The 12,596-nt window shown below is 37.0% G+C and overlaps 1 protein-coding gene across 1 annotated transcript in view; it reads right to left on the minus strand.

Moving 5' to 3' along the window:
• PDHX (pyruvate dehydrogenase complex component X) overlaps nt 1-12,596 on the minus strand; it is a 33,469-nt gene that overhangs the window by 1,572 nt on the left and 19,301 nt on the right. Inside the window, exons 6-10 of the mRNA XM_084207594.1 lie at nt 9,515-9,686; nt 7,955-8,102; nt 6,023-6,081; nt 3,379-3,537; nt 1,169-1,233 (exon numbers count right to left, since the gene is read on the minus strand). Of these exons, the coding sequence (XP_084063720.1) occupies nt 1,169-1,233; nt 3,379-3,537; nt 6,023-6,081; nt 7,955-8,102; nt 9,515-9,686 (603 nt within the window). The remainder of the gene's footprint in view (nt 1-1,168; nt 1,234-3,378; nt 3,538-6,022; nt 6,082-7,954; nt 8,103-9,514; nt 9,687-12,596) is intronic.

A 12,596-nucleotide genomic window follows, 5' to 3' on the forward strand; every position in this document is an offset into this window, starting at 1 on the left:
TATGATTTAAATTCCCTCCAAGGCAAAACCCATTAAGTTAAAAATAGATTGGAACTGTTTTCAGTTGAGCACATTCAGACTCTCAAGGGTTTGGAATTTTGCAATTAAAAATTATGCACCCTTTAAAAAGTCCCATTTCTTTATAGCAATGTAGTGTTGCACTGCACACAGTGAAGCCAGAAAGTAAGCCAGTAAAACAATGTCTTTAAATATATTTTGCCTGTCCCTGTTCTAAAGCCAAATGTCTTTTAGACTGAACTTCACAACTGCAAGTTACAATGGCTGCTGGTATCCACTAAGCAATAAAATTTGGGCATCTAGGTATCACTCAGGTATCACATGAAAACATTTCTGTCCATGTCACAACCTGTAAAGTGGTACATTAGAAAAGGCTTGGATTCTTCTGTGACAAGTTGTCTGTGGAGAAAGCTGGCCCACCATCTCCTCCTTTCTGGCTATAGTTACAGCAAAGAGTGGAAAAAAGATTAAATGGCACAGTCCAACCATCAAATGGCACCACTGCCATGTTCACCATACACCAGGTCCTGAAGTGTCATATCCACCTGCTTTTTGAACACTTCCAGGAATGGTGACAACCACTTCCCTGGACAACCTGTTACAATGCTTGACATTTCATGAAGTTTTTTTCCTAATATCCAATCTAAACTTCCCCTGGTGCAACTTGAAGCCATTTCCTCTCCTCCTGTTACTACCTGGGAAAAGAGGCCAACCCACACCTCATTACAACCACACTCCTTTTAGGCAGAAAGAGTGAAGAGTGGTATGGTCTTTCCTGACTTAACAATCCCAGTTCCTTCAGCTGTTCCTCACAAGACTTGTGCTTCAGACCCTTAACCAGCTCCACTGCCCTTCTCTGGACACACTCCAGGACCTTGTCTTTTTTGTGGGGATGAACCAAAACTAAACACAGGACTCAAGATGTGGCCTCACCAGTGCCAAATATAGATGAAATGAACCTGTAGCAGGGTAATTGTTTCCCCCTGATACAAGACACTCAGTCTAGGTTTGACCCTCACAATCATCACAAGGAGTTTCATCCTAAATAGAGCAAGATTTTAAAAGCAATGCATTAAATGATAGTGGAATAGCTGAGGATAAAACAGTTCTCAACCCATGGTGAATGTATTAAATGAGGCTAGAGTTTTACCTAAAAGATCCTCCCTGGTACTCTTCTGGTAACAGTTTTCCATCTCTGGCCTTCTTTGCTAGAGCCTAAAGAAAACGAAAGAAAACAGGCAGAAAAAACAAAGAAATTAGTGGGTTGTAATAGACTAATTCTTTTTATTTCAGTAAGACATTTTAAGTACCATACAGACATTAAGTAAGCAAAAGCCACTTGCTTTTGGATTTAGGGAAACACCTCAGCAACACTGTTGTTGTATCTGCAATGATTTGGCAAAGAGACTAGGACACAAAACTTCATTTTTCCACCAATACTGTTGTTCAATAAAAGCTGCTCTCTCACCTTACAAATATTGTTCCAGTTTTTACAATAACCACCATTCTCCCTAGTGGTTTTAGATTATCTAGCAAAATATTGATGAGAAATTCACAGTATTCCTAACATATTTGTTTTAAGAAACTGACAGGTACAATTTCAGAACTTTCTACCAGATTGAATGAAAATATTTCTCCCAGAGAAAGGCAGCCTTCAAAAGGTAGTTTAAGGCCACTCCTTCCATGATCTCCATTTCATTTGTGAGATTTTTCTTTAAAATTCAACAGAAGAAAGCTTCAAATACAGCCCAAGAAGTTCACACTATGTTCCAAGATAAGATCACAGAGCTGTACAAAATTTTAAAATTCATAATAAGCACGTCAAAGTTACAAGGATACACTAAGCTTTAGTTTAGGCTTTTTCTCATCTCTGAATAATTAGTGAAGACAGCCATAGGAACAGCATTCACACAACAGGATCAATATAAGCATGATGCGTTTGTGCAATTGCATTATTTGAATGATGACAATCCAGTGGCAGGATGCATATGACCTGGAAAGAAGTCAACATTAACATGCAGCAGAAGGGAATATATAAGCAATTATACAAAGACAGCTCCTGCCAAACTACAGGGAGACTGACAGAGAAGCATCTGCAGTTCCAGTGTGTGCACATCAGGTATGTGTTTATTTCAGTAATTCTGTGAAGAAGTTGAAAAGCAAAATGATGTTGGTGTGGACACCTATGTCACACACATTCCACTTGAAAGGCAAATGGAATGCTCACTATCATGGCCCCATTGAATGTAACAGAAGCTGCATTTCCATCATGGGAACTGCAGGACGTTGATCTGTGGTAAGAGAGGTTTGCAATATTACACACTATTACAGGTATTGGGGATTATAATGAAAGCACAACACTGAATAATGCTTCTCTTCTTGTCATGCTATCACTAGCCCCACAACAATCTCAGCTGACCTTCCTCCTCAACTGGCTACTAGTGTAAGGAATTGTTTTCACAACACATTCAGCATAAAGTAAGCAATATGGACTGCAAAAAAAAATCTTAAAAACACCCATTGATGAATGTTTTGTGGTATGACCCATCTTTTTCTGCCACAACTTTTTGGCTGTTCCCCTCCATCAACACAGACTATTATGGCTTCTATAGATTCACATAAAACACAAGAATTTACCAAGTGCAGTAGAGTGTCTAGTTTGGGGACACTTTGATGTCCTAGGATCTGCTTCCACTGCCCTCCTCAGATGCTGCAGGCCTTTGATTAGCACTCATTAAATGACAAAAAATGGCCTGTCTTGGGACATTTCATCATTCATTCTACTTTTGCCTGCCAAAAACCACTCCTTTATCTGGCAACAACTGCCACATATCACTCTGACTGGCACCTGGTCTATGCAAAATACTGCTCATTAGTCTGAGGAGTTTAATGTTACATGCTTAATTGAATTGCATATTGAAAAAAATGCAGACAGAAATATGTTCCATAATATAAGAGCAAATAGAGTAGAAAATGCAGACACAAGAAATTTTCTGGGAAAGGGAAAAAACACAAAAAACCCAAAATCTCAAACCCCAAGACTGGAAATACTAATGAAACTAGTGTTAAGTAGCATTCTCTTGAGGATTAAAGAATTACAATTATATTAAATTGCAAAAGTCTGTCCAGGTTTATTTTTCAGCAGTTCAGCCACCATTCAACTAAATAACACTATATTACTGTTGATAAAAAATGGAGTTGCAAAATTAATAAGAATTTTGAAGTGTAAGTAACACTGAAACTGCTTTAGTTACACTGCCTTTGTTATTACTGATGTGTATCTGGGTCACGCTACATTTTCTGCTACAGAAAACCATACAGCTGCTCCATTCCTCAGCCTGCTGCACATTTCAGACCCACCTTTGCAGAGGCAGCAATTTCCTTTATTCCCTTGGCAGCAACATCTTTTATGATTGGCGTAATGAGCCCTCGGTCCGTTGCCACGGCAATGGAGATGTCAATGGACTGCAGCCGCCTGCAGGCTTCCCCATCCCACGTTACATTCACATCTGGCATTTGCTAGAACACAGACAGACAAAAAAAAAAAAAGACAGCTGTTAGAAGAATAATAGTGCAATCAGTTATTAAGAAAAAGGAAATTCCTTTAAGACTCATAGCTACCTACAGGCATCCACCAAGTGAATAAGCTTGCACTGATTTTATTCATATTTACTTTGTCAAAAGCATGAAATCAATGCACCAGAAACTAAAAATGGCAGGACAGACAGAAGTTTATTTAGTGTTGCTAGGAAAAAAACCCCACATTACTATAAATTTCTTCACCAATACCACCTTATGATGGCCAACATGTAAAGCCTCAAAGCAGTGCAATTTCTCCCACAAAATAAATCACAGAATCCTGTATTTTAAAGATGGAAATGGACATCCTACTATACCCGCATGTTGCTTTTCACTTGTGTCTCAAGCATGATTCTCAACAAATAAAATATGCTGCAGGTACACTCACTATTACTCAGATGTTCTCCTAAAATGTACCAGATTTTTTTTGTGGGTGGACTAAGTTAAAATTGAGATGCTCACTGAATTTCATTTAGTTTTTTTAGTTTAATGAAATAAATAAGGTATTCCAGAAAAATTATGGGAGGGACATAATATCAAAAATTACCCTACTGTCTATCTAAAGTAACTTTATTCCTAGAAAGAAATGGCATGACAGTACTCTGAGTTCCTATTCTTCAACACCAGAATGTATAGTGGGGGGGGGGGGGGGGGGGGGGAAAGAAGGAAAAAGAACAAAAAAAGTACATAGTATTCTTCTTTGCAAGCTAAACAAACTTCTAGAAGTCCACAGTTTACACAGTCATAAGATGCTCTCAAGGGGGTCCTGTGCAACTCAAACTCTTTATATAAAGGTATTCAAAAGATGGTAGGGACAGAATTTGTAACTTCAACAATGAAAGATTCATTTTTAAAGGACAGCTGCTATAGGAGGTGTTGTTACAAAGCCCAACCACTCAAGGATATCAGTCCGGAAGTTTTACTTCCTTCCTGCACCCTTCTCCCTCCTTGTTCCAGAAAGAATGGTTCTACAGGGCTGTCACCTGGTGAGCCCACTTGTACATTCACAAAATCTTGGCTGTCAAATGTCAAGATCAAGCTGAAACACAGAAGCCATAACTGGACTTGTGATATCCTAAGTGAAGGAGAAATTTAGCATGTTCAAGAACCAATACAAGCAGTATCTTGAGGCGTGTCAAACTGTCAAACCAGCTGCAGTTGGCTCATTAGAGCTAGAAGAACACATTTTTCATTGTTCAGAAATAAAGTAGTAACAAAATATTCTCTGAAGAGTACCCAGAAAAGAGTCAATGAAACTGCCTTGAATTTAAATTTGACAATGTAGTCACACCACCCAGTTTCAGGGGGGAGACATACAGGTGGAAGTCAGTTTTCTTTTTTCAAAGCAGTTGACCACATCCTTTCCTAAAATGCTGACAGAAAGTAGATGAGACATGAGCTTGATCATGAACTTGTTTCCTCATATACTGAGTTAAATCTGTTGGGTCTTTTTTTAATGTATTATTTCAACAGTCAAACAAAGGCTAGCATAGATTTCTAACAAAGCAACAGGACAGAAGAATTTTATTGATTACTTTCATAACATCACAATAGTATCAGCTCAAAAACTAACAGCCCCCTCAGAAGACAAAACACTTGCTCTCTGTCTCCTGTTTCTTTTACCTGCTCTCTGGTGCAGAGATAAATTATCCAACACTCACAGCAGTTCACGGTAAACTTTGGGTGTCACTATTTCCTCACAAAAGGTTTCATTAGGCCACTAAAAAGGCTTCTTGTTATGTACACATTAAAAAAAGCACAGCACAAATATTTAGCTCCTCCTTTCGGTTCTGATATTAACTTGCACAGTAACTTGTCCATTCCGCACATCCACAGTAATAGAAATGCTCCCCCAACTTAAACAATTTCCTCTCTCAACTTCTAAATAGTTCAAATTTTCCTCACAAATGAGAAAACCAGGTCTCACATCCTTTCCACTGTTCTTCTATTACTGTGAGGCAATCCAGGCAATGAGAATTCCTGGCAATAAGCAGAGTGGTTGCCAGAATAATTTTTATTTTAAAGCAGGTATCACTCAATGTGCTGTCAGAATACACCTGAGGTAATAACAAGGTTTGTGTAAGACTCAGATGTTTGCTTATAACTAAAAGAAATAAGATGTAACTAAGATTAAATGAAAGATCTTGGCAATGGCTTTAGTCTGCTGACAAAACAACTACTGTGATTTGCAGATGTTAACTGCAGTAAATGGATCTTCACTAAGAAGTTCTCATTTTTATAGTTCACATCATAGACTGTGAAGAGAATTTTACCTGGAAACCTAAAAAAACCTGACAATAAGTAATACAGAATTGCCAGCTTTACTGTGATCCCACTCGTATCTCCACATACTGACAAAATACTTTTCTTGTCTCCTTAGCAGTTTACTACTAAAATATATTTTTAAAGTCAATTATTTGCTTACCTTCAGAGTAACTGCTGTTGCCTTGATAATAAAATCATTTACAGATACTTTAATGTCATCTGCAAAGGGAAACAAAAATTTTTAAAAAAGGATAACAGTCATTGTTCATAAGATTTGCTTTATCAGCATTTGTGTGATGACAAGATTCTAGTGATTCAGCAGATTTATTTCTTTGACACATTAAGAGAAAGCCACTTATCTTCAAATTCCAATAATAAAAGAAGGAAAACTTTTTTCCCCCTTGGGACAAAAGGCATATCCATCAAGAAAAATCTCATGCAAAGACACTCAGGACAGTTTCAGGAGACTGAAACTGGTAACTAAAATCAGAAGTGGCATCAGAAGCAGGGATAATAGATACAAAGCAGATTAGGCCATAAAATTACCCTGAAATGCATGACATTTACACAATATTGAACTCATCATTCTCACAATTTAAAAAAACTACATTACCCTTCCACCACCATCACTACTGTCAGCAAAACTGATCAAGCAGCAAAACTGCCTAATTTTCAAATCTGGTTTATGGCATGTATTGGACATAACTTTAGAAATATTTTTGCAAGGGAAAATAATTTATAGATAATTATATCAAGCAAAACATTCTTAAGTCATCACAAATTTAGAGGAGTGAACCAAGTATCCACTTACCACATAACTGGCCTGCAACATTTGCCATGATTAGTAATCTATGTATAAGAAGAGAGACAGCATTCCAACAGAACATAATGGAACTTTCAATCACTATGCTGCACTGACAGAATTTCCCATCAGACAAACCTGTACCTTCATAATCAAATATACACTGGTTTCTGTTTACATACTACATTCCTAACCCTTGGCAAAAATGTCACTGTCCAGTAGTAGAGCAGCAATACAGTTAAATGATCCACATCTGGTAATATTTTACCTTGCATCACTGAAGTTTATAATAGTAGAAAACCCCACAATTTCTATCAGACTAAACATAAAAATCTACCAGGACAAGCTCTGTAATTCAATTTCACACAAAGACATATGGCTCTTCCACCTCTGCATTTAAAGGAAATATTCATTAAGAATCAACAACAGAAGGAGAGGTGTGAAAAATTTCAAGTGAGTATTCCTAACTAAGATCCTTTTTTGGTTCATTCCTTATGAACTGCTGCTGTTTAAAGAAAATATCAGCATCAGAAAATGTCTTTGACATTCATTTGTGAATAAGATACCATTAGGAAAAATAACAGGTAGAAAAATGACCTGGGTGCTGTTGCATTAAAAATTAGTCACTCAAAACTCCAGTGGAAGGACAAGCAGCTCCTGTATCATCATCTAGGAAATCTGAATACACCTGTCAAATTTAGTTTTAGACCATACAAACAGATAAACAAGCATGGGCTAGTCACTAGCACAGAACAGTTGGCCTCAGTTTCTCAATCAGGACTGCAATAAAAATGTCAATTAAAACTATTCTGCTGTGTTATTCTGAATGCAGAGCCCACATGGCTTAGGAAAGCTACCATTTGAACCTATAAGCTTTCAAACCATGACAGCAGCCATGAAGCTTTAGATCAAAACTTGAAGTGTCTTAGACCCAAAATTATTTTACCCAAGTCACAGTACCAGTCTTGGAGGTGCATGTGTCCATCACCAAAAAGAGCATCACTACTGCTTAAGCAGCCAGGTTACTGTGGAAAATAAGACTTCAGAGTGATGTGTGAGTTGGCAATGTAACACCTCTGTCTTCCTGTATCCTGACAAGTTGTCCAATTCAATAATTGCCAGGAACTACAGCTTGAGTCCAACATTCTGAAAAAAACCCTATTTGAATGCATAGTGGTCTACCTATACAAAATCTACACCTCCTGGGGAAGCTTATGTAAACAGGAAAAGTTAAACATCAGTATAATCACATTAGTATTGCCACATGTTAAAGTAAATCAGACTACTAACCTTTGGCCAATTCTTTTCTTAATTTCAAAACAGCATCAATGGCACAGTCAGCAGCAGCATATGCATGAGGTATGGTGGTTTTAGACTCTGTTAATCTCTTAGCAATAACTCTCCGGATGTTGCTAGCTGGGATTTCTGTGAACGTGCCCTGAAAGAAATCATATGCTGCATACTAAATATCAAGACACCAAACACAGTTCCCCCAGCATTTATGTATTATCATCAGTGACTCCTGCCCATGTCAACAATCCCCTAGGTATCCAAAAGTGATACATTCCAACTATTGAAATTAATATGACAAAGACCATTGAGTGTTCTAGTCTATTCCTATTAACTGGGATCAACACAACAGGTTTTACAGAACAATTCCATTTTACAGTATAGAAATAATTGTTTAAAAAAAATTAAAAATCCAGGTATTGAGGCATTTCTTTTCAGCCAGAGTATATAAGCACTGTTCCACCTTCCAGGTCTGGCATATTGCTCAGACTGTGCTTTGCTCTATTTACATTATAAAAAGAATACTTCCTCGGTAAGCTACTGCTTTTTCAATTCTCTAAGACAGGTTTTACTGCATCTTTTCTGTTATTCTTCCCTCTCCTTCCAGATATATCCAATAATGTTTCAATGGCCAACTTCTTCCTAGAAGCAGGTCAACTTGCAAGAAATCTCTTAAAATATTAGTGACTACAGAAAGCAAGAAGATAAATGATTCTGTAAGACATTATTCTGTATCTTTAGCACATATCCCTCGAACATATAGGGATTCTATGAACCCTTAGTGCATATTCAATAGCACTCAACACACAATAAATTGCAATATGTATGTTCTGTGCAATCATAGAAACGTTTTATTGTTTTATTCTGTAATGGATCTAAGTCTGAGCTTTTGAGTTGTTTGGCTCTTTGTACAGTGCAAAAAAAAAAAAAAAAAAAAAGGGCGGCATTTCCTGAATATTATGAATTGCAGCTACATTGTAAACTTCAGACTAAGAAGATACATCAAATTTAGTTCTAGAACCAGAAAATGTTTTTCACAAAAGCTTTTCAATTTCTACTACTGTCTATTTCAGCAAGGGCATTTATTCTTTAAAAAAAATTTTCTGGTATTTCTAACATTTCAACTGAACATAGAAACTTAGCTAAGTTCTAGAGTTTGCACAATTACTCTCCAAGGTAACCACCAAGAAATCTTTTCATTCCTCACTTCTTGATAACTCATTAATGGACACTTATGTCTTGCAGGAAAGCAAACAAATCAAGTACAGTAAAAATAAATCATCATTCTAGTTTCTCCCAAGGCCTGCAATATAAATTTTTCCATCACTTCAATTTCAAACTACACAAAATAGTATGCAGACCATCATTTCAAGGATTTCACAGTTTTAATTAGATTGCCTTAGAATCACTGAAACATACTAAAAACTCCACATCTCTGAGCTTGACATCTGGGTGGCCTTAGTTTCCTTCCTCTCTCTAGATCTAGAAATCTCAGAGCTACTGAAGCAGTTTTTGCACTATTCAGCTGTAGCAATACTGAAATCTTAGCAGAAATGTTACCGGTGCGGCAGGTTGTCCTGGTGTGGAAACTGGTGGAATTGCTGGCCGTGGATAAGAAGTCACTGCTGTTGCTTGTGAAGGAGAAGGCACTGCAGCAGGAGCTGGAGAAACCACAGGTTTCAATTCACTGGGTTTACCTTTCTGCTTCTCTTGCAGAAGCTTGAGAGCATCCCTGGTGATTAAACACAGTGAAATACTGACAACAAAGAAACTATTTAATAATTACCTAAGTATTACTATTCCATCACTTATTCTATTTAATTAGACGCTTCTGTACATTTAAATTTCTGTTGTCAGACCAAAGATTAGGAAGGTGATTATTATTAAATGATATTAATTTTGTGTTCCCTTTGTGGTATCTTTTTAGTAAATTCTCATTAACTTTCATGAATAAAAGGGCCTGAATATGCAGAAACAAAGCATTTGTGTTAGAAAAGCATAACAATCATCATACAAAGTGAATTGCACTAACAATTCTTCTAAATAAAAGAATACATCTATTCAGGCTACAAAGTCTAAAGTAAAAGCTGTTTCATCTGTTGTAATAACCTGAATTTACTGTAATTACTTAGTGCTAAGAGAAAACTGAGTAATACATTTATCACTCATTTCTCAGCACCTTTCTGACATAAATTTGCAGAGTCAGGCACAGATGTTATACAGGCCCATGCTTCCTAACACCACACTGGAGAAACAAAGCCAAAGGGTTCTGCAAGGATTTTTTTACTGATACAGCTACCACCACAAAATTTTCCTGCTGTGGCACAGTATGACAGAGGAGAGACTCCCATCCCCAAGCTATGACACTGCATTCATAAGGCAGCAAGCTAAAGACCAGCACCTACGAGGCTGAACAGCAATAACTGCATTTCCACCACCACTGCCAACTGCAAGGCAAGTCAATTGTAGATCTCCTCTCTTTAGTCTCCAGATCTGCTAACAAAAGCCTGTATAATATACCCTAGACAAATCTCTATCATTTCACCAAGACACAGCATGTGCACAGAAGTTCAATTCCACACATTGGCAGAGGAAATGAAAATAAATTACAACACTTCCAAGGTTTTGAAACACAAGCCATAAATATTAAACAAAGCTATCTAATTTCAGTAGATTAGTGCTTGAGAGACTATTCTTGAGTGACAGCCAAGAGTTTGTTATTAAATCTTTATAGAAAGAACAAAATCTCAGGACATTATGCATTCTTCATTCCTCCTAAAAAGCAGCACTTCAGAAACAAGAATTAAAAATGGAAAACCTCTGCAGAATGCCTCTTACCATTGCTGACTTACTTCAATTTATTCTTACCTTCAATACATACTTCAACAAACAATATTGAAAACAAACAAGCCAATGAGCTCAAGATAAAATTTTTCCTAATTAAAAGTTGTTACTTGTTTTCCCAAATTAACATGCTGGCCAAGATTTGTTTTAAAATTAAGTGTTTATTATTTGACACAACTACTGTATCAAGGGAAAAAGATTTGATAGAATGAAAATCATTCCCTACCATAACAATTTTAGACATAAAAAGTAACTGCATGACATAATGCAAGCTTTTTGGTTAACATTTAGAAACTCCCAAAAATTTTTTAAGTGGCTTGCACTTGGCAGCCATAGAAGAGACCATATTGCCAAAATTGAGCATATTTTTAGATTAAAAGATTCGCTCAAGACTTTCTGAAACTAACTTGCACAAAAGACATATATTGAAGTCAAAGTTTCAAAGTTCATATGTATTTGTTATACATGCATAGGAATAGAGATTCCCCCCATCAATGCCAAATTATTTAACTGGTTAAGAAAAACAAGTACAGCAGTGTTATGACTGTCATGGTTGCAACACCACAAGCTTGAATATAAGCAGAGTTAGAAGAGGCATCAAAGCACATAAAATTAAACAGGTTTAAGTAAAAGTCAGGTAAATAGATATTTTATTACAACTGGAAAAGGAAGGGTTGGTCCCATCTTTCCAACAGCTCCATAATGGGTCAGTAACAGAGAAAGAGAAGAGAGGTAACAAACATCAAAGAGCAGCCTACTTTGCAGAAAAGATATGAAAGTTTAGTAAACATTTATTAAACAAAAATATACCTTACCAAACTGCTATTATTAGACATATGCAGATTCTGGCAACTCTGTTCACTTCAGTTTACCACTACTACAGAAATGTGTAGTCCTCCACATCATGTTAGCCCAAACCCAAAGAATGGTGAAGGCAAACTGAGTATTTTGTGTTCAAAATATACTTTTCCTGATACAAGTTAGGTTACACAGACATCTAAGAATCACTGAGGATCCAACAGTGCAACAAGAGATGGATGGATTGACACAAGCTTCCTGTGGGGGCAGTTACTGTTACTAAATTGCACCCAGCCCCTTTCATATGTTTCATATTCCCTTTCTACATGTTTACACCTGCTCACTCAATTCATAGATTTCCTTCAAGAAGGCAAATGGTTAGCAGAGACTGAACACATCAGAAACTCCCAGATATCAGATTTACCCCACTATCATTATAGAAGGAACTCATTCCTCCCGTACAGCAGCTAACAAATTGCACACAGCAGAGATCCCAGGGTCAGTTCATACTCAATACATGCACATGAATTTCATCTCCAGAAAAACAGCACTCCATGGCTGTGCTGTGTGTTCTTTGAAAGCTGAAAATGCCTGAGCAGCTCAGAGATCCCAAGACACACAGACTTAAGCACAGTTGGGAGCAACAGGGCCTCAGAAAAACACTGTTCTCAATAACCAGCCTTTTCATGGCTGCATTTATGAATCCCTAGACTATTACGAAATAGAATGGGAAAGGGCTTTAGAAGCTGAAACAATCAATTTAAATATTGCCCTCCCAAACAGTGTCTGAGCTGATGAGTAGAAACATGGTACAATCTTTGACAGAATTTGTTAGTTACTTTGAACTAGCACACCAATTTTCTAGGATATTTCTAGGACATTTTTGAAGAAAATTATAATAAGTTATATAAGAGGATATTACTTAGAAATAACAAATAAAAAAACCCTACCACTCCTTAAAAAAAAACCCCCACAAAAAGCCAACAACAAAACAGTCAGG

The sequence above is a fragment of the Fringilla coelebs genome, assembly GCF_963513975.1.
Source record: "Fringilla coelebs genome assembly, chromosome: 6".
In the NCBI taxonomy this organism is placed as follows: Eukaryota; Metazoa; Chordata; class Aves; order Passeriformes; family Fringillidae; genus Fringilla; species Fringilla coelebs.